Source organism: Embiotoca jacksoni, unplaced genomic scaffold (assembly GCF_022577435.1).
Source record: "Embiotoca jacksoni isolate LCO1_2020_lvr unplaced genomic scaffold, fEmbJac1.0.p SCAF_2, whole genome shotgun sequence".
Lineage (NCBI taxonomy): Eukaryota > Metazoa > Chordata > Actinopteri > Embiotocidae > Embiotoca > Embiotoca jacksoni.
In genome coordinates, this window is record NW_027185340.1 from 3,818,290 (window position 1) to 3,841,471 (window position 23,182).

At 39.4% G+C, this 23,182-nt stretch overlaps 1 protein-coding gene across 1 annotated transcript in view; it reads left to right on the plus strand.

Moving 5' to 3' along the window:
• Positions 1–21,968, plus strand: part of cckbrb (cholecystokinin B receptor b) — a 29,044-nt gene extending 7,076 nt beyond the window's left edge. The window contains exons 2-5 of the mRNA XM_069154031.1: positions 672–923; positions 5,203–5,464; positions 12,448–12,575; positions 15,330–21,968. Of these exons, the coding sequence (XP_069010132.1) occupies positions 672–923; positions 5,203–5,464; positions 12,448–12,575; positions 15,330–15,871 (1,184 nt within the window). The 3' untranslated portion in view covers positions 15,872–21,968. The remainder of the gene's footprint in view (positions 1–671; positions 924–5,202; positions 5,465–12,447; positions 12,576–15,329) is intronic.
• Positions 21,969–23,182: the final 1,214 nt, after the last annotated feature.

Below are 23,182 nucleotides of genomic sequence, written 5' to 3' on the forward strand. Positions count from 1 at the left end.
ACTCGACTTTGAGAGTGTATGAAAAACTGCATTCTGAACTGGTGCAAATGGGGCTGAAGGGCTGAAAACATGGAGATTACAAGAAATTGACTATTCTAAGCCGTCTTTCAACAGCTAAAAGATATTAGCAACTGTTAATTACTTTATCACAGCTAAATGGAAGTTTTTCTGAGGTCCAGCAGCTTCAACACAAATCCGAGAATTATGAATCAACTTACAAAAATTATACAAAATAATAATTAATGTAAGCTACTCATTTCAACAATACAGCTGGCAATAAAACAAAAAAGACAGCTGATGTAACTGCCATTTTATCAGTGTAACATCACAGTTATATTTAATCAAAGCTGAGTATTGTATAATTTTCAGCAGCAACAATATGACTCTTTCTAATCTGTAATGTTGTTAGCAGTGCATTCACAAGCTCCACCCTTTTGCAAACAAAGCTAACAGAATAAAAACATGCTTTTGATTTTAGAAGTGTTCATCCATACAGGGGCATGTACAACACAGTGAAGCAGCGATGATTATAAACACACCAGACCGATCGATAAAGAACACCAGGCTCATACCAATAAATATGTAAAAGCTAACTAATGTTTTTGTTCAATAGTACAAAGACATTCACGATCTAATAGCTCCCCTCCTTCTCCTACTTGTTTCTGTACTAGATGAGGACCACACACTACGGATCCTGCTCTACTCGCTCATCTTCTTCCTGAGTGTATTCGGCAACCTGCTGATCATCGTGGTGCTGACGGTCAACAAGCGCATGCGCACCGTGACAAACACCTTTCTGCTGTCGCTCGCCGTCAGTGACCTGATGATGGCCATCTTCTGTATGCCCTTCACCCTCATCCCAAGTATCCTCAAGGACTTCATCTTTGGAGCTGCCATGTGCAAGATAGTGTCCTACCTCATGGGTGAGAGAAGTGGGTGTGATGAGGGAAAGGGTGGAGTTAGTGGCGGTGAAGACTGAAGGTTGAAACCACGAGAAGGCAAAAAAAAAAAGAAAAAAGATATAAAATCAAATGGTGAAAAGTAAAAGCTAGAATAAAGATTGACAATGTGTTGTGTATTAACCAACAAATCGGAGTCCTAAATCTCTTCCTTATTCACGAAAAGATGCAAAAAGATCTCAAATAAAGGGAACTAAATTGCGTGTCTATTCCAAAAGTTTGCACATTTATTTCGCACCCGTTTTGCGGGCGATTTACTAAAAGTAATTGCGTTTTTGATATCAGGTGAAAATCGCTCTATTTAAATGAGGTGTTTGTGTGTTTTAAAATGATTCCAGCCGCTCTAACAGAATGACCGCAAAGGCAAACGGAAATCGGATCCCACTGAAATGAATAAATATGACAAAAACAAAACACTATATAGGAGATTATTGGTGAGGAAGTCAATGATGTAGGAATAACAAAAAGATCATTAGATAAAATTATGAGAAGATGGCAAGATATTAGGCGGGAAAAATGATGCGGGATGAGATGCCTCTTCACAAACACTGAGCAGCAGGTGGAGCTCTTTCTGTGATAAGCAATCAATTCTCATATTTCTACTTTCAGGTTTAATAAATATCACTGTGGGTGCTAATTTACACATTTGCATTTCCCCTTCCAGTATTTTGCATGTTCATGTATAAATGCCCAATATTACATATGCATTCAGGCAAACACGCAAAATGGACAACGTGTGTTAAATTGCACATTTGAAAATCGCAATCCTCACTGCACGTCGTTAGTAGATCAGCTTGGACATTTTTTTGCAGGTGTTGTGAAGTTTGCACGTGGTTTTACACACGCAAACGTTTCGTAAATCAGGCCCTAAGTACGTTAAACTTTCTATTAGGGCTTTCTGTTTGCTGATGGAAATAATGCCAAAAAGGGATCAACGGAAATACCAATGATATCCATCTACGCCCTTGAAGTGTCATTGGGTTAAACTAGTATATTTCTGAGGTTGCTCTCCTATACAAGGTCATAGTATTAAAAAGCTCCAGTCCTGTTCTTGTCGTGCACCAGCAAAGTGCAGTAATGTGCACGGAGGAGGTGGAAGCAATAACTTCAGTGAGTTATGTCGCTTAATCAACATCAGCACTGGAGTTACATGTGTTTTTGTGACCAGTATTATATTATATTATATTATATTATATTATATTATATTATATTATATTATATTATATTATATTATATTATATTTTATTATGTTATATTATATTATATTATACTTGCAATCTCACCATAGACTTGAGCAGAGAGTGCACATAAAGTTTTGGGTCCAATTCGGGAAATTGGCAACAGAGACTCACGAAAGGCTTCAGAAAATGTACAGCTATGAAACAATGATCCGGGTGAGGTGGTTGAAGCGGTATTTGCATTTCAGACGGGGCATAAAGCCGCTGTCCAAGATGGAAGAAGTTTTCGTCAGGTCAGGAGCTCAACCAGGTGGCTTTTTGGGCACCTTGAATTCAACACTGAGCTTTACTGTGATGTTCAGATAATCTGAACTGTGTCACAACCGGGTTCTCCTATATAGAAACTTGCTAAATTTCTCACCCCCCATAAACGTGATGGAAATAAACACGTAGCAGTGGTCACAAAGATGCACATGTTGATGGAGCGAGCGAATTTAAAATACTTACAAAGGTTAATGCTTCCCCTGCTTCATGCGGGTTGCGACCGTCTCTGAACTTTTTGATCACATGCTGTTGGTAAACTAAGCTTCTTCAGAACAAATGCAACATTTTCATTCAAATCTTTTCCCATTACAGCATAATATTGAGGTGCACCTGTGGTTGATAGTGAATGTTTTTGTGTTTGCTTTTTAAAGAGCACAGTTACATGTTTCTCTATACAATATGAGCGATAATCTTTTTCCTGTGACCTTTACTTCATAGCAGAAGCAACAGTAGAATTTGCTGTGAAATGCCATTTACATCTGATCTCAATGAATTTTGAGCGCTTGCAGATGTCGGGTCAGTCGCTTTATGATGAAGGTTCTTCTAACCTCACTCACAAGGCGACTGACCTCTACAAATGGGAATTTCACTGAGGAGATACTATGGAAAGAAAAATCTTTAAGTTCCAGATTGTGGTGAATCACAAAATGATCGAACCCTACTAAACTCCTTAAACATTAAAAAGAATGTGGTGCAAATGTTAATATCATTCATTACTTTCATGTGCAGCGATAGAGAACACGAGAAGTTCATTACTCAGCTCATAATTACATTAAAGCACCATATTTCTTGATATGATATCCACATCAGTACACAAAAATAATCACAAGTTACAATGGTGCTCATCAAGTATTGCAAAAACTGCCTATGTAGGCAGTATTTCTTTTGTGACCTTCCCCTTTTTGCCACCTTGAATGCTGATGTGGTGTCACCTGCTATTTTTAATAAAAACTAAATTACATCTCAGGCAGATTCTCAGGATAATCCCATATTGCCTCGAGAAGCGTTTGATTTTTGCATCCAACAGATAATGAAAACAGCATGTTGATATGGGGCTTCACTGCCCGTTATCCCCCTACTTGAAACAAACTCCATTCAGGCGCATTGTTTTGATTCACTTACTTAATCATTATTTTACGTAACCACAAACTGTACTGTAGCAACCACGGAAACAAATAGCTATCAGGAAGTTAACAAGTCCTCTGACCTCCTGTACATTACTAAAGGGATAATTACTATTGCACTGCTCTGAAGACCATTTTCATTACCTTTCCTAATTGTGGGAGGGTTATTGGTGCAGGATGCGTTTGTGCCTCTACAATGCACTTGAAGTGACTAAGTGCTAATTTTCCTAGGTAACATCAAGAGGGTATTCATGATTCTATGTAATCAGTTCACTTCCTTGGTGCTTTGCATGTCAACATCAATAAGTGATTCATCTTCTGCATCTGGCAGCCAAAACATTGCTTTTCTTGCCAATGCTTGTTCAGTTTCTGATAGCAACCATTTTAAGCAGCGTTCGATTTTTTAATTTCCTAAATGCCACACATATAGAGAGGCGTTCATATAGACCCTTTACTTAAAGAAACAGTTTGACATTTGGGACATATGGTTTTGCATTAGTTAGATGAGAAGATTGAACCCTCTCTCATGTCTGTACAGTAAATATAAAGCAACCATCTGGTTAGATAACATAAAGACTGGAAACGGGGAGAAGCAGCTGTGCAGAATTAACTTGCTGCTTGCTTAACTGCACAATTTACCATTCAGACTATAGGAATAAAGTGAAGCAGCAAATTAACTAAAATATCAAACACTTATTTTAAGTAAAGGTGTGATAATAGAACATAAAAAAGTATATATATATATATATATATATCTTACTAAAAGTCCTAAAATTCATACACTTTTTACAAAAAAAAGAAGAGTAACTACTGTGGTGTTTAGGGAACAAAAATAAAAGACCAAAATCCATGCATGCACGAGTAAACTCGTGATGTTATAGAGGAATAGACTAAGGTTATGAAATATTGTTATGCTCTTCTGCACTCAACTATGAGGTGGAATAAAAACAAACATGAAAACGCAGGATGTATAAAAACGTGGAAATCTTTTTTTTTTTTTTTTTAAAGCCACAGAAATGTAAATATAATGACAGATAAAAATGTGAAAAATAAAATAAACCAGAACAGGAAGTTGATGGAAGCCATCATCAGGATGTACTGAGGAAAGGTGGACAAACCCCAGGGAGAGACTGGTGGCTGATTGTCCTTCGCTTCACACCAGAGGACCCCTGGGTTTCTTTCTCTCTCTCTGTGTCTCTCTGGGTCACTCTCTCTCTCTGTGTGTCACTCTGTGTCACTCTCTCACCCTGTAGTCTCACCGAGGACATGGATAAGAGAGGTAAAGAGTCATTTCCTGTCTCGGCCCGTCAATAGGGAGGAGGCAGATCACATCAGTGGCTCAGGCCAACTTGATTTCCTCTTTCACAAGATTGAGATAATCATCCTCATATCCTCACCTTGCATCTTCATTTCCAAGCACATCTCCACAGAGCACTGTGCTATGTTATGATTGCAGATATTACTTGCACGTAAACAAACACATTTTTGTTACTTTTCAATATGCGTTCAAATTGTGAGCACCGACCGTTAGCACATTTATATTCAGAAAAATAAAAGATATCTAAGAACAGATGAATGTTTATTTGCTTTTCAAATATTTTGTTTCCCTCCCTACAGGTATATCAGTCAGTATCTCTACGTTTAGCCTGGTTGCCATAGCAATTGAGCGCTACAGCGCCATCTGTAACCCCTTGAAGTCGCGGGTGTGGCAGACCCGTTCCCATGCCTATCGGGTGATTGCTGCTACATGGGTGCTGGCCTTCGTCATCATGATCCCCTATCCAATCATCAGTCACCTGGAGTCCTTTCAGCGTCCTGACAACACCACAGCACACCAGTGTCGCTACAAGTGGCCTGTCCCAACCGCAGAGCAGACCTGGTAAGCAGTCAGGTAGTCTTAATCTTGGTACTAAATATCAGTGTTAATCTGCAAACATTGTGAAAATGTGCTCCGTTTGTTTTTTTCCTCATAAAATGATGGAAAATGAAGCTACAACTTTTTCTGAACAGCAGCCTCTGTGGCCACGAATGGTGATTACAGGATAATTAGGGCCCGAGCGCTGAGAATCGGTGCGAGAGCCCTGTTGTATTTCGTAAAGATGTTGGTCGTTAGTCGTCGTTCTTATTCTTACGTAAAGTGATTTGCCTTTTCGGAGGCTTTATCATCTTCAAAAACTCATGAAAGTGGATACACATATGTCTCCCGGCGAAAAATTTTGTATTCCAGTGGAGTCGCGAGTGAGTGTGGCCAAATGGCTCGAGAGCGCCCCCTAAAGAGATGCCCCGGCGGCCACATTTACCTAAATTCACGAAATCCGGTGGACACGTGTATCACACCTGGACGCACAAAAAGTTACATTGCACCGTTAGGTCGACTCAACAGGAAGTCCACCATTTTGAATTTAGTCGCCATTTTGGCCGATTCTGACACGTTGTACTTTGTCGAACTCCTCCGAGGGATTTTGTCTGACCGACTTGAATTTAGGGTCTATGGATAGTTAACATGTTTGGGATTAAAAGTTATCAAAATAATTCGTTTTCGTCGATTTGTGTGCCTGTGAGAGGAGGCCATTTTGAGTGTCTCGCCATGAAACTACGAGTTGCTTTAAATCTTATGTACATGGACCGACCTTCTCCAAACATCACAGGTAGGATAACAGCCCCGCCCTGAAGACCCCTGTGGGGTAATATTCGCTCATAGTCATAGCGCCCCCTGTTGGCCACTGGAAATTACACTTTTCATACTTTCACATTCTACGTTGAGCTGGTTGATCACATGAACATAAAGTCGGTTCACAACTACATAACCTAAACATGTAGTTGATGATATATTGAGACATTCGTTTGACTTTGTCAATGGGCATTGCCGTGACGATGTGGCAAAGTTTGATGTCTCGCCGTGACACAGGAAGTTGATGTTTAAGGTCAAAGGATGCTTGAAACCTCATGAAACGTGTCACATACGTTCGGCGTGGTGAGACGATACATGTGATATGTGTTTTGCAAGTGGGCGTGGCCAACCGGCTCGCTAGCGCCCCCAAACTGCAGCTCCAGCACTTAGTTTCACCTACATGCATCAAATTTGTTGGACTTGTGTATCACACTGAGATGTGCCGAAAACTGCCTCGGCATCATGAGTTTGTTTTTAATCGATCGGCGTGCCTGTATTTTCAAAGAAGAGACAGAGGTTTGGGGTGCACTTTTTTATTTAATAGTATGCATACGTAAACACCACATACATGTAATCACAGCCCTACTTCCCAACAAGGAAGTTTCCCTGTCTTCTTGCTGATTCTAAAATCCTGTGCCTCTATGGTAGCATATTCAACACAAGTGTTCAACAGCTGTTTAACGTTGTGCTCATTTACTTGTTTATTTGTCGGAAATATATGCAAGGCTGAGCTGACCTCACCAGTTTCACACCGCTTCAATACTTCCACATCACTTTTCAACATGGGCGTGCCTCTACGAGTTCTAACTCTATTTAAAAGCTCTGCGAACACACCATCTTTTTGTCTAACTATGTCCTTTAATTCAACAACCCTAAAAAGACTCCACCACAAGTTAACTCCTACATCCTCCACATACAAAGCTTTCCCTTTCACTGGAGGCAAGTGATAAAAAAATCCCCGACAGCTATCATGCTAACGTTTCCAAATGGAGATAAGTCTGCTTGATTTCTCTTAATCTACCATGAATATATGCCAATAAATTGTGATCCACCATGGATATTTAATCAATTATCACATTTTGGATGACAATATAGTATGACTTTTCACATTTTGGACGACATGCTATAGTACGACTTTTTTTTCCCCCCATATTTTAGACGTGGACTTTTTTATGACTTTTTAGAGTATGACCTTTTTCTGAACTGACATGCCTCAAGCTACTTCTCTGAGGTAACTCAACCAGTACACAATGAAAAAAAAAAGTCTCTTGGACTTTTTTTTTTTTTTACCTTTGGTTTGTGGCTTACCCTTACAGGGACTTGCCTTAGGAGGTCTTGCCCTCTGTGAACCTCATGTGTTACCTCGGCGGGTAAACCGTGAACCTTGTGTGTTGTGTTACCTCGGCGGGTAAACCGTGAGTATTGTGTTACCTCGGCGGGTAAACCGTGAACCATGTGTTGTGTTACCTCGGCGGGTAACCCGTGAACCATGTGTGTTGTGTTACCTCGGCGGGTAAACCGTGAACCATGTGTTGTGTGATACCTCGGCGGGTAAACCGTGAACCATGTGTGTTGTGTTACCTCGGCGGGGCTTGAACCCGTGTCTTCATGAGGTCGTTTCCAGCTGGGAGTCGGCGTCGTAGACCGCAGGACTATCTTCGGCACCGGAGAATGAGTCGTGGCAGGAGAAAGTGTACCACGGAGTTCACTCAGAGAATCCAGCGACTCAGCCGACAGTCTGGTTAACTCAACAGGTAAAAGATTCCACTTCACCAAGGTTGCTATTAATGATTCAGATTCCACCTGTTGATGGTGATTCAACTTTTAGTGAAGTTGAAACGTTTGGGGAAATTGAAAAAGTTTTGCATTCACAACACATTACAGGAAGATATTTAATATCACTGCAGACCCCCTTGAAAACACGTATATCTACTATCCAAAAAATGTCTACAGCAATTTTGGTCTCATTTGAATGAATATTTGTGGACGGTGGAGGTATAGGTTGCAGTGAGCCAAAGATTTGTCACAATGCTGCCTAACTCCTGGGAAGATTGGTGGTGCAGTGGTTAGCATTGCTGCCTCTCAGCCAGAAGGTTTGGGGTTCAATTCCCCCCTTTTGTCATGACATACAAAAAAGGACATCAGTAATTTCTGACTTTGAAAATGCCGGTTATTTTTTGAACATGCCACAGCATGACTTTTGGGTCACTTTTTGTCCACGACGCCACTGGCACACCAATCGACTAAAACACATTATTTTGATAACTTTTAATTCCAAACATGTTCAGAGTGCACAGACTCAATTTCAAGTCGGTCCAAAAAAATCTGTGGGAGGAGTTCGTTAAAGTACAACATGTGTGAATCGCCAAAAATGGTGACTAAATTCACCAAGGTTGTTATTAATGGTTCAGATTCCACCTGTTGATGGTGATTCAACTCGTCCGAAATATGATCAGTCATATTTTGCACGACATGCTATAAGTATGACTTCCGTTCAGGTCATGGAAGCCAGCATAGTGGTGCACCTGTCAGCGTTGTCATCTCTCAGTCTGAAGGTACCAGGTTCAATTCCCACCTGCAATGTTATACGTGGAATTTGCACAGTCCTGCAAACCTCACGAAACGTGTGACATACATCTGGCGTGGTGAGACGATACATCTGATATATGTTTTGCGAGCGGGCGTGGCCAAACGGCTCGCCATCACCCCCTGTTGGATACAGGAAACGAGACAAACATAGCAACTTTAAGCGGGTCCCTCGCACGCTGCACGTCGGGGAGGCGGCACGCCGGAGTGCGAGGGCCCGTACATCACTGCTTGCAGTTTTAATTGAATTTGCCTTTAGATCTTTGACATGCTAAAATGGAGTGTAACAGAAGCATAAGTGAACAAGAAGCATAGAGTCAGCAAGCCTAATGGTAGTTGCACAGGATGTACCTAATGTTGATCACATAAGAGATCATCAGCCACCATACACTACAGGTCATATCAGACCAAGTAAATCTGTATCAGTAAACCCATCTATGAGTTAAACATATAGAAGAGGTCCTTTACTGATTATAACAGCATTTCATTTGTGACTGGATAAATGTTTTCTTCTCTCTGGAGTTACACAGTCTGTCTTTACATGAATTTCTTATTATTCAGACATGTCATCATTTAAGTAACTTTTCTCTATATAATAACATTTCAGCCTGTTTTATTACGCCCTTTCCAATTCTATCACACAAAGTGGGCGCGTTATTAAAAAGACGCACTTTCATATAAATTATATGAGAAGGCAAAGGGAGAACACCAAAAAAATTAATAGAAACGAAAGATCACTTATTTATAAAATCTGATTAAGCTTTATTTCCTTTTTATGACCGAGACATTGTCAGACTATCATTTTTAAGCTTACAGTAAAAGGAGGTAAATCTGTAATCTTAGAAGTCATTGATACTCTGTAATGCAATAGAAGGATGTCTCCTGGATTAAGGAACACCATTAGTAGGTAAAAATCAAAAGTTGAACAAATAAGGATCATTGAGAAAATCCAAACCAGAGACATGCCAATACACCACAATGTTTGACAAAATCGATTTCCTGCTGGTATCATCAAATACTAATTCATATTGTAATAAGAAATATGTTTCCTGCTGTAACAGATCATTTAGTTCAGTTTAAGTTGGGGTTTCTTCACGGGGAAGCTAATAAAACAGTTTACTCGTATTGTAACTTGAAATTGAGTGATCCAGTATAGTCGCTGTCTTTCTATTATGTGCTGAACATCATCAGTTACATTTCCAGGGATTGCAGCCACCCAATGGCAAATGTAACTTATTAGTAAATTTTATGTCAGGTCATGCATCGTTTTTATACTTTAACAGCACTCGCCATCTGGGCAATGTGCCGATTTGTATCAAATAACCTTTAGATGAACCGTGTCTGTGTCTGAGGGGTGTGTGTGTACTTTCAACAAGACACTCTGCACTGAAACATCTCATTTACTTCCATGTTTGGACCTGAAGTCTGTTCTTAGCAGCTCTCCCATTGGGACAGATGAAGAGAACAGAATGTGTTTCAGTGCGTTTTTGTTTTGTACTTAACATGGAACAAGCTTTGGGGTAATTTCAGTCAACCGTGTGTATAGCCGTGTGTATTTGTGCAGAGCTAATGATTTGGGTTTTCTTATTTGTGTATTTTAGCACTTTTGTGTTTGATTGTGTGATTGTGAGTGGATAAGTATTAGTCTCACTGTCTCCATTACATTTGACTGAGAGCATATTTTTTTTTTCTTTTAAATATACACTATACCCATCAGTCTTTTAAAAATACGTAAAAATGTATACAGTGGGTACGGAAACCTTTAAATTTTTCACTCTTTGTTTCATTGCAGCCATTTGCTAAAATCAAAAAAGTTCATTTTATTTCTCATTAATGTACACTCAGCACCCCATCTTGACAGAAAAAAACAGAAATGTAGAAATTTGTGCAAATTTATTAAAAAAGAAAAACTGAAATATCACATGGTCATAAGTATTCAGACCCTTTGCTCAGTATTGAGTATAAGCACCCTTTTGAGCTAGTACAGCCATGAGTCTTCTTGGGAATGATGCAACAAGCTTTTCACACCTGGATTTGGGGATCCTCTGCCATTCTTCCTTGCAGATCCTCTCCAGTTCCGTCAGGTTGGATGGTGAACGTTGGTGGACAGCCATTTTCAGGTCTCTCCAGAGATGCTCAATTGGGTTTAGGTCAGGGCTCTGGCTGGGCCAGTCAAGAATGGTCACAGAGTTGTTCCGAAGCCACTCCTTTGTTATTTTAGCTGTGTGCTTAGGGTCATTGTCTTGTTGGAAGGTGAACCTTCGGCCCAGTCTGAGGTCCAGAGCACTCTGGAAGAGGTTTTCTTCCAGGATATCTCTGTACTCGAACGCCAAAAAGTTCAACCTTGGTCTCATCAGACCAGAGAATCTTATTTCTCATAGTCTGGGAGTCCTTCATGTGTTTTTTGGCAAACTCTATGCGGGCTTTCATATGTCTTGCACTGAGGAGAGGCTTCCGTCGGGCCACTCTGCCATAAAGCCCCGACTGGTGGAGGGCTGCAGTGATAGTTGACTTTGTGGAACTTTCTCCCATCTCCCTACTGCATCTCTGGAGCTCAGCCACAGTGATCTTTGGGTTCTTCTTTACCTCTCTCACCAAGGCTCTTCTCCCACGATTGCTCAGTTTGGCTGGACGGCCAGGTCTAGGAAGAGTTCTGGTCGTCCCAAACTTCTTCCATTTAAGGATTATGGAGGCCACTGTGCTCTTAGGAACCTTGAGTGCTGCAGAAATTATTTTGTAACCTTGGCCAGATCTGTGCCTTGCCACAATTCTGTCTCTGAGCTCCTTAGACAGTTCCTTCGACCTCATGATTCTCATTTGCTCTGACATGCACTGTGAGCTGTAAGGTCTTATATAGACAGGTGTGTGCCTTTCCTAATCAAGTCCAATCAGTTTAATTAAACACAGCTGGACTCCAATGAAGGAGTAGAACCATCTCAAGGAGGATCAGAAGAAATGGACAGCATGTGAGTTAAATATGAGTGTCACAGCAAAGGGTCTGAATACTTATGACCATGTGATATTTCAGTTTTTCTTTTTTTAATAAATTTGCACAAATTTCTACATTTCTGTTTTTTTCTGTCAAGATGGGGTGCTGAGTGTACATTAATGAGAAATAAAATGAACTTTTTTGATTTTAGCAAATGGCTGCAATGAAACAAAGAGTGAAAAATTTAAAGGGGTCTGAATACTTTCTGTACCCACTGTATATATATATATATATTATATATATATATATATATTTTTTTTTTTTAAATGTACAGCTTTTCTCCATGTACTTCCAGAAGAAACATATTTTCCTATTCTCCGGAAGATATGTTTTTCCAACTTGTTTCCCAAGCTCCCTATTTTCCAGCTAAACAGTATGAGGGATTTTTTTTTTTTTTTTTTTTTTTCATTTAAATAGAGCCTTTGAGGATTCTGGAAATACAACTTTTGTTGAAGGACATTGGTCTTTCCAAGAGCACTGGGTATTTCATTAGCTTAAAATACAATGCTTTGCTCTTTCACCTAAATAAACAAGTGATTAGACCCCTCTACACAAGTTTTTGTATGCATGCATCATTATCTTTATTGGATTTTGACACCTCTCATTTCTCTTTTAGGTACATTCTGCTTCTGCTGATACTGTTTGCGATTCCAGGGGTGGTGATGATTGTGGCCTATGGACTGATCTCCAGAGAACTTTACCGAGGCATCCAGTTTGAGATGGGCCACAAAAAAAACTCTACTGGTAAGGCCATGTAGTCTACATGAGGAAAAAATAAATAAAGTAGTAGGGTAACGATTCAACAAATGTTCCAGACAGCAATTTGGCTCCAAGAATATAAAATAAAATACAGAAAAATGCAGCAATAAGTGAAAGCAATCATTTCATTTGTCACCTATTTAACATTTCCTCTTGACTGGTAAGTGAACAACTGTTAATGTTAACTGTGTCTGTGTAGGAAGAGCTTAATAATGCAGCTAATTGTATAACATCAGGATTTACAGGCCACCAGGCATACTAGGACAAATCCTGGTGGGTCGCAGCATCAGTGTGTGAGTGGACCGTCAAAGAAATCCCAAAATGTTTTGCCTACGTTGTATCTCTCTGACTGGTCCTATTTGCTGCAGATAGTCCTGTTTCCAGTGGTTAAGTCTAGGGTTGAATCATCATCATATCTACTTAACTGATAAAACTTTATGTTGCACATAAACTGTGTCTGGACAATTCAAAATGGAATTTTAGTGAAGCAAATAATAACACAAACTGTACCGGAAAAACCTTCGATATACCGTCGATATCTTGTTTTGTTGTGGCTGTTTTCTTGCTATTATGATTTTGCTAAAAAATAAGACAAATAAGCTGTAATGTAAACTAACTAAATTAAACTATCTACTAAGTCCATAGTGGTGGCACGCTGCCTGGATGCTGAAGTGACTCACTATCACCTCCTAATGTACAAAGTGGTATTACAAGATGGAATTTTATATCTTAAAAATTACAACTTTAAGAAGACCAATTAATGTTGGCATCAAAGGTAGTTTGCATCTGATAGACCGGGTCATCTGTGGATACAAATGTCTTTTAAAATTGTTGTGCAGAACATCTCAGTATGATTAATTGGTCACTAAACACAGATTTTAGACAACTGAAAGCATCAAACAATGGATGACTCTTACACTGAAGAATGGTTTCCTCTCCTGGAAATTACAGTTGTGACAAAAGTCAGATTTAAAAGCTTCCTACGTTCCTCAAAATAATTTTCAGGAAAAAACACATGACCTAAACACAGAAATGTTATTTTCTGACCAGCTTAACACAGCAGAATATTGGCTTACTATTTATAGTATATTTTATATATATAAATGCGTCTGATTAATCAATATTCTCAGGCTGAATATTTGTATTTTGATTGCAGTATCATTTAATTGAGTCAGATTGTGTCTCTAAATAAATGCCACCACACTAATCAGTATCTAGCTTTAATGTTATAACATTTAAATATTTTGACATGATTTATGTGAATAATGGGGAATTTAATTTTAGCCACAACAATCCCATTTGCGCTACAATCACTGTAATGTGTGCAGATTAATCAAAACCTAACCTTTTGTGGCCGTATAAGAGTGTCGGGGTTGATGGCAGCGTGGAGAGAGACTGCGAGTGCTCCATTAAAGGATGGAATTGGCTGGCAGCTGGAGGCCAGGACATTACCATCTGTTTGGTCTCAGAGAGAAAGAGGTTATCCTAATAAATAAATAAATAAATAAAGCGTTCGTGAGACAAAATGCATTGGGTAAAACAAAACAAACAGGAAATAATACTAAATATTATACAGAGATTATATAATAACCTCTTGGAAAATCTGTTTTATTTATTAAAATTCACAAGTGGGTCAGCAATACTCTGTTTAAAGAACCAGATCCTGGTTGCATGTTGTTGCCTTACAGCTCTTTATGCCATATTTATTGTTCAACTATGGGGCTTAAGACAGTGGTCTAAAAGTTGTCCCACATAATTTATTGATTTAAAATGTATTTTTTTGGGCGTCAAAATTGTTTTTAAATTCCAGAGCTGACAACAAATGTAATAAGTATCATTGTTAACACTGCGTGACATTACACAGAAATGCAAAACCGTAATAATAAGCTTTTAAAACTTTTACAAGCACGTGCACGAAGCAAGCCGACTGTTAATGACAATTGAAACGGCAAAAGTGGTAATGATTCGAAATGTGTCGGAACAACAAGGAAGCAGACTGAACATTTGGTGTATTTATTGGAACACACTATTCTGTATATAAGCAGTTTCGGTTTCTCGGCTCCTAATAGATTATTGACAGCAGTGGCATAAGAGGAACCTGCACCCTCTGGGATGTGTGTGTGTGTGTGTGTGTGTGTGTGTGTGTGTGTGTGTGTGTGTGCGTGCGTGTGTGTTGACCAGCCTTTCGGTCCGGGGCAGCTCAGAAGTGATTAGGAGCAGCAGAGATGTCGTCTTAACATTGCATGAACCAGGCCTTTATTTCTTTTTCAAGGGCAGCACACAGTGCACAACATTTGGACAGCTGTTATACTGAAACTCAGGCTTATCTGGACACTTTATGGCTGATTACAGTAACTTAATTACCGCCGTTGGCACTTCACAGTAATTGCGGCTACATGCTGCTTATGTTACTTATCACACATGACAGTCGCTCATTTCCTGCAATTTCCCACTGGACCTAGTTCACCACCAGGGTATTGACCACCATCCTAAAGGCAAAGGCTTGACCAGTCAAACATATTTCTAGGAGTTATTTTTATCGTTGTTTTTTTTGACTAATGAAAACTTGGTCGACTACGACTTTTCTTATTGACTAGGGCTTATTCGACTATTTCTGGGAAGCTCTGGTCATTGCAAACTATTTCTGTATTAAAGCAAGACCACAACCTTTTTAACCCCTTTCACACCGATTTAAGTCAAACAGAACTCATCTCTCTCTCACCCTGCTTTCCGATGCAGATGTGAAGAATGGCTTGACCTCCACTATGTCTAATGGCAGCGATGATGGAGATGGCTGCTACGTTAATGTGGGTCAGCGGCCGCACTCAGTCGAGATGTCCACCATGGCTGCATCACGCAAGGCGACCAAGGCAGAAAGACCGCGCAGCAACACGTCGGAGGCCAAACTTGAGGCCAAGAAGCGAATCATCCGCATGTTAGTCGTCATCGTTGTCATGTTCTTTCTGTGCTGGATGCCGCTGTACTGTGCCAACACCTGGCGGGCTTTTGATGACATCTCTGCCAAACATGCCCTGTCAGGAGCCCCTATCGCTTTTATCCATTTGTTGTCGTACACCTCAGCCTGCGTCAACCCTATTATTTACTGCTTCATGAACACACGTTTCCGCAAAGCTCTGCTTGCCACTTTCTCATGCTGTGCCGCACCTTGCCATCGCCGCCGCCATCGCGGGCTACGGGACAACGAGGAGGATGTTATGGCAACGGGGGCGTCCATGTCCAAGTTCAGTTACACCACGGTGAGCACCATGGGAACCTGCTGAGGGAGATGGATGCTGGCACAATCTAGGAAAGACAGTTACTACGGCAACACAGCACCCTAAATCCTTTGTTTTTAGGCGAATGCTGTGCACATAGGAACGGTAATGAGGAGTGGATGAACAGGCTATATAATGTAGCAGTATAGAAGCTTCACCTGTGACCGTGAGTTAAACTATGTTGACATTATATGATGAAACCCGGTCTTACAGTGTAAATACGTCCATAGCTTTATTGAAAAAGCACAAAAACGGTCAAATATTTATTTCTTCTCAGTGGACCAAGGTGAAGTGTTTGCTTAGATGTTTACGGTGGTGTGTGTGTGTGTGTGTGTGTGTGTGTGTGTGTGTGTGTGTGTGTGTGTGTGTGTTTGTGTTTGTGATGCAGCTGATGTTAGCAGTGGTGGGCTGCATATGTGAGGGAGGCAGTCTAAAAAAATTTACTAGCTATAATGTAGCTATAAAAATAGGAGACTATTTGCTATGTACTTTTTAACCTGTTTTATATTTTGCTGTCAGTTGTTAATGTTTATCTGTGTTAATGATGGTCATCCAATTGCCTTGTGGACTAAGTGCCTGCTTCTAAATACGATGTAATACAGTATTTGTTTAAAGTTGATTTGCTTCATATATCATGCGCATAATAATAATTTTGTTTTGGCGTTTAGAAGTGGAGTTTAATGTTTTAAAAGATCTTCTCACTGAAAATCTTTATCAGATGAAAAACTTTCTTCATGGGAAATGATAAATGAGTGGTTTGCCAGATGTACATGGCTCCACAAAAAAAAAAAGACAAAGACGCAGTGGTGATGCCTTGTGTTGTGATTGTAAACTGTAATGCTAGCTATCTTCGGGTCTTTAAGGTTTGTATTGTGTCAAAACACCGTTACAAATGTAAAAAGGATGAGATGACAAATTGAGTTGTGTTACATGCTCATGTTAACGAGTTTCTCGTGTCTAGCACTTTGTGGAGAACATCTTGACGGGAATCTGGTGTACTGATAGGACCAGCATGTAGAATTTAGTTGGATCTAGTGGTGAGGTTGCAGATTGCACCCATCTGAACTCTTCTCGTCTCACTCTCCACTTCCAAGCGCATATGAGAATCTATGGTGGCCACAAAAAAAAGGCCCTTTCTAGAGCCCGTGTTTTGTTTGTCTGTTCTGGGCTACTGTAGAGACACGGTGGCGCAACATGCCGGGCTTAACGGAAGAGGACGCTCCCTGTGTAGATATGAAAGGTTCATTCTAAGTTAATGAAAACACAACTAGTTTCAGGTGATTATATACTCATGAAAACCTAATTCTGAACATTGTATTTATTTTTCTGCCAATAGATCCTCTGACACACAAAATCTTTAACAGTTCCTGCATTATTATATTACTGATGCAATGTAAGAAAAGATCCACAAACCCTCCCTGTGTATAACAGAAAGTGCTCTATACTGAAATCTGTAAAAAGACAAAAGTAGTTTGATGAAGTTTTAACACAGAATTGTCGAGTTCCAATGTTTATGGAAGGATGTTAAGTACAAATGTGTATTTGTAGTTTATTAATATTAATGCAACGCCTGCTTGAACCAAATTTGAAAAAAACAAAACAGTAATATTGTGATAAAAGTTTGTGTCACAGTATCATTGTAGGTCAGAGTTGCACAGTGACCAGACAACCCACCACAGCTCTTAAGTCCAGCAGTGCCAGCTATCGCTTCTATTGCAGAGTCCAATTTAAAAACCAGTCTTTTGTGCGGCGGAGAAGTGCAGCTAACAGTAAATTCATGGAAGTTTTCAGGGGTCTGTCTGCATTCAGTTGCCCTGAAGGCTACCAAGTGGAAGCCAGGTTTCAGAGGTCTCTCTGTCAGGTCTGTCTTGCGTGCCTGACTCTTGCTCCCCTACTCACCTCCCATTAATTGTGTTACAACTTCAACCCCGCCAGCCTGAACTGCTGAGCATATTTCACTGAGTGCACGAAAGCACAATGCTGTCAGTCTCACAACTAATAGATGTATTACTTGCTTTTGTGGGTGTTTGTTATTCTAGATAGGCCTGCAGCTTTTGTGGTTCCTTGTGTACACTGTACCCTTTATGTTCAAAAAAATAAATCACAGTGATGCCTTACTGTGGGAGTCTAAACTACACACAGGCAGAACATTTCATCCACTGAAATATCAATCTACATTGTGGAAAATATAGCAAATGATAATCTTGTTGACACTTTGAGACTAAAACAGTAAAATCTTACATTTCTGTGGTAATCAATTAGCATGTGCCCCCCTCCCCTCCCTGATCACTGTAATACACTGAAATAACCTTGGTTTCACACAAAGGACAAAGATTGTATTTGGATTGATTTTTAGTAAAGTCTGCATGGAAACGTATAATGTTTCTCCATCCTGCTGGAAGTATTATAGGCAACCGTTTGCAAATTTGTTAGCTGTAACAATTAATGAGAGAATTCTAGTCAGTTTGTTGTGTTTTAATCTTGTTCCACTGCCCCAAAAGGATCCCTGCAACTTTAAGATAAGGGTTGCACAGGCCAGCTTCCACTTGTTTGCTTTTGACGAGGGACAATGACGGCTGGAGGGACACTAAGAATAACACACACATTTGTAATGCTCTACCACAGACTGAGTATAAAGATGGATGTCATGAGAGCTCCCCAAAAATTAGGCCAAAACATCTGAGATGGCAGCGCTCATTTCCAATATGTTTTGGCTTCATAATGGAACGAAAGAAATGCTGACATGTCCTTCATCTTAATATACAGTCTACGATCCATCGTCGGACCAGTCCCTACAAAAAAAAAACCTTGTAACTACGGAACTGATGATGATCAAGCAATGCAATTTGTAACATTTATTGGGTTTATACCAATGAGTATATTAAAATGACAGAAATTGAGGTCGAAGGGATTATTCCGTGCTGCTCAAAGCGATTTAAATGGCAGTCAAAAACCTTAACATCAACGTTTCTTCCCCAAGAAATTCACTGATTACTTACTGAGACTACTTCACTGTTGAAAGTTCCCCAAAAAAATAGCCTCTATTAAAATATTTTCAGAAAACATACAGACTTATTCAGAGATAAACTTTAATTATTTGGGTACAGATGGAATCCCATTTACCTCCATTGTATTACAATAGTAGCAGAAATGTCAGAGATGTGAAATATTTCCCAACAACTACAAATCAACTATCTGCATGGCTAATTTACAGAACATGTATTGTTTTTCTTTTATGGCCAGTTCACCCTAAATTTTAAAAACTCTCCATACACACCCAGCTAGCCAAGCTTTTTTTTGAGAAAAATACACTTTGGACTCAGCTAAGAGTTGAAATATGTTGATGTAAATGTCTATTGTTCTAATTTATAGAGGAGAAACGGTGTCTCTGCGACAAATTGTACAGACTGTTGACTGACCACTATCAAAGACTTACATCCACTTAGATAATCAATCATGTTCAGTAAAGACAATGAGGGTGGCCTTTATAAAGTGACAAGCCCCCCCACTCTGTCTTTGATCATTATGCTCTTGCTGTGATCTAATCAACCCCCTCCTATCCATTAAGGCTACATGAACCTGCAAATGGTTGCTGTGATTGATTTCTCCCTCCACAACCGTCACTGTTCCAGATGCTTATTATCACGCTTGACAATGCTATTTTTTTTTTTTTTTTTTTTTTTTCTTTAAGCACTACGTGTGTAAATATGTCAGTGATAAGTGATACTGGACTGCTGCTAGGATTGCAGAGTACCCCTACAACGAGCCTGCAAATAAAAGTGTAGCCATTTGCTAAATTAAATGGTCCCGGACACGTCGACACAAGTGTAACCTGACAAACAGGGGCGGGAGGATGCTACTGGTGACTGATGAGAACACTCTCCATGGGTGGTGAAGAGGGAATCTCTGGGGTGCACGGATTGACAATTTTAGGAGAGTCACAATTATTATGTAATGCTAGCAAAGCTGATATTTGAGGAGCACATTTACCTGACTGGGCAGCAGAGCCAGTTGGATTTGTAAAAAAATTCACTCTGCAGTGTTAAAAAAAAAAAAAAAAAAAAAAAAAAAAAATGAAATAACTGACTTTCTCTGAGTGGAAGATCTCCTTGCCTGAATGTCCGGCCAAAGTGAGAGGGAAAATTCCCAAGTGAATTCTAACTGTTGGCACTGCTATGATTAATATGACTTTAAACTAGCCATTTAAGAGAAAGTATAAGATAATTAAGGTAATTTATATTTATTAGGGACATATTGAAACACTTTTCTAATCTTACTTTGTCCCTTTAGCATGACTGGATACATCTAATAGGAGGCCTCATACATAGTATAAACTAAAAATACGATAAAGGGCCACAACACTAGCTACTAATGTGGAGCATTCCTTTATTCATTGTACTTGATTGCAAATTCACAAACACATTTGTAATAAATTAAATTAACAAAGTCACAGGCTGAATTTTGGGCTTTAGGGGCCCTGGGGAAATTGCCATCTTTGCCAGATTAGTAATCCAGATTTGCCCCTTCTAATACTTGCACACATTTGCCGATTTAACAGCATTTATGGCACAACAAAGGTTTCAGTGTCCCTTGAAAGAACAACGAACAAACACAATGCTGCCATATTTTTTAAGGCTGTGTTGAGCATCTTTGTTGTGGAATCATTAAAATGATCAGAATTGACAGTTATCATGCACACGGGCAGCAAGTTGCAGTGTGAGTTATGTCTTAATAAAGTATTCGGGGTTGTAATGTCTTACAGATGTATTCGTCGTTTCAGCCTTCATTATCAATATGAACCATGTGGAGTGTAAAAATCAAATTGTGTAACATAATGAGGATTAAAGGCTGTGTCGTATGTGGGTATTGTTTTATTAGTGTTGATGTTTGCTGTCTCTGGGGCAGATTTAGGATTAGTGCAGCCATCTAGCTGTGAATGTCAGCAACAATATGTGAAGGCACAAAAGCCTCCTTCAGCAACATATAAATATACATACAAATATAGACGGTATCTGCTTCATATCTCTGTCCACACCTGCTCATCTGCAGCATAGTTCATACTCACATACTACTCTGAATTGTACGGAAATCAGGTGTTAATATAAGATTTTCTTTTCTCTGGTTGATGTTGTGTTTTGGTGATGCGTAGTAGCATGCCAGCTCGTTGTTCTAAGCAGCTTGTTCGGGCCGCAGGGGTCCACGGGATGAACAGCGATGACGGGTTAGAGAATCATACGAGGGCACATCTAGATCTACTCAAATAGTCACAGTTGCCGGGCCACCATTGCCTTAAGTGTGTTTTCCAGTGTACAGTATCTGTAAGTCTGTGTGCATGTTTGTGTGTGTATGAGTCCTTCATACTTTTACTGTGTTATATATGAGTCACTATTGTTTGAGGGCAAAATGAGAGCTGGAGAGGAAATCATTTGGCGGTGTCGTGTCTTCACCCGTGACAAAGAATATGAGTAACGCTAAGCACTCTTGATTTGGACAAATTACGGGTTGGCTTGACATTTTCAACTGTCTGTCGATAAATGGTGATGAAAAAGAGCTATTGTGACCACAGTCTTTCTGAATCAGTGACAACTTGGAGAAAAAAAGAAATCTGTCAAAAACATTTTATGTTGTTTATTGGCTTCTGTTCTCGATGCTATCTTGACAGGTTTGTTAGTGCTGCTCTGACATTGTAAGGACTTAGTTGTTTGCGTGTGGGTTTAAAATGTAGAGTTTTCTTTTCTGGTTTAAGGTTTAGAAGAGGGAGATGGTTCAACAGGTCTACATCCGTACTGAAAGCATAGATTCATTGCGAATATGATTGTCACTGCAGCCACTATTCATTGTTTTTGACTTGATAGATATGAAATATGTCATGAGGATGAGCTGGTTAGCATTTGTATATTCTAAGTATCGAGAGTTTGAACGATGGCTGCTGTGCTAACTAGTGATCCTCTTGTTTGAGAGATACACTTTGTTATCTTCTGTCTGTCTGTCTGTCAGACACACGCCGTGTTAAATGTGCACATTCCAATGGATGGTTGTCGAGATAGTAGATACTTTTTTTGTGACGTTATTAAAATCTAATAAAGTCTCAATGTCAAATTATACCAAATCTTTTTGTGTTGTCGTTACATGAATTTGATATTGTGTTGCGGTTTTAGGTGATATTTTTTTTCTTGTTCTTTTGATGCACTTCAATATTTTAAAACTTCTTTAGTGACCATTTTAGAGGAAAAAATAAGCAACAAATTCATGCATTTATGAGGCATACTGGGCTCTTCTGTGCAGTTTTAGCTTTAACATTTTTGTATGAAGCAATGCTGAAACTTGAGGAGGTAAAGTGAACAGGCGTTGCCCCTGACTCTCTGCCAACTTCTGCTTTAGTGGGCTTAATGGTCTCAAAAGACAACCTAATGGTGGCTTGCCTACTCTTTACATTGCGCCCATATAGTCTCTCAAGACACAAACAGCATATAAAGAAATCTATATCACAATACCCCATTGCCATTAAGCACAACTGAAACCTAAAAAAACCTCAATCTATCACATCCAATCATAACGGACCATATTCATGAGAGCCAAGCAGAGTTTTGATGATTTAGCATCATTACCTTGATCTTGAAATAACAATAGTGTTCCAGTCACGGTCTTACATCTCTCGACAGCATTTCAATTGTAATAGATAACTTAGTGCATGAAGAGGTACTCGCTACAAAATGAATATAATTTAGATCAGAGGTGCCCAAATTCTTTCTTATGAAGGGTCAAAAATGATCTTGGAGGGAGGGCCAGAAATAAATCTTTATATTATGTGTAATTATATTTCATTTAAATGTAATATATTTGACAGAAAAATAAAATTCTGATTCTAAAACTAAATTTCAGAATAATAAAAAGATGAATCTTTAATCTGCGTAATAGTAATTATATATTTTTTTGCATAAATTATTGTCAAAAACACTTCTCGTGCCATTTTGTTCAAATTTTTCTTGACTTACGTTATCTTGACCGGCAGCTCAGCGAGGTAGGCAACACTAACAGCACATGAGCAGTAGCAGGAGAGAGAGAATACCATCATTCTTTGTAGATAAGAAGCAGGCCAATGTAATTTAACAGGGAAGCTTAACAGCACTCTGCTGTACATTGTTGAAAAAAAAAAAAAAATCTTGTAATGCAATTTTTAGCTGCACAAAATGTACAGTTTGTACTCAGTAGGATTTGAATTTGACAGCACTTAAGAATGAAGAGAATAAACACTAGCTTGTTAAATGCCGTGGTGGGCAAAAAAAAAAAAATGAAGGTGCGGGCCAAACTTGACCC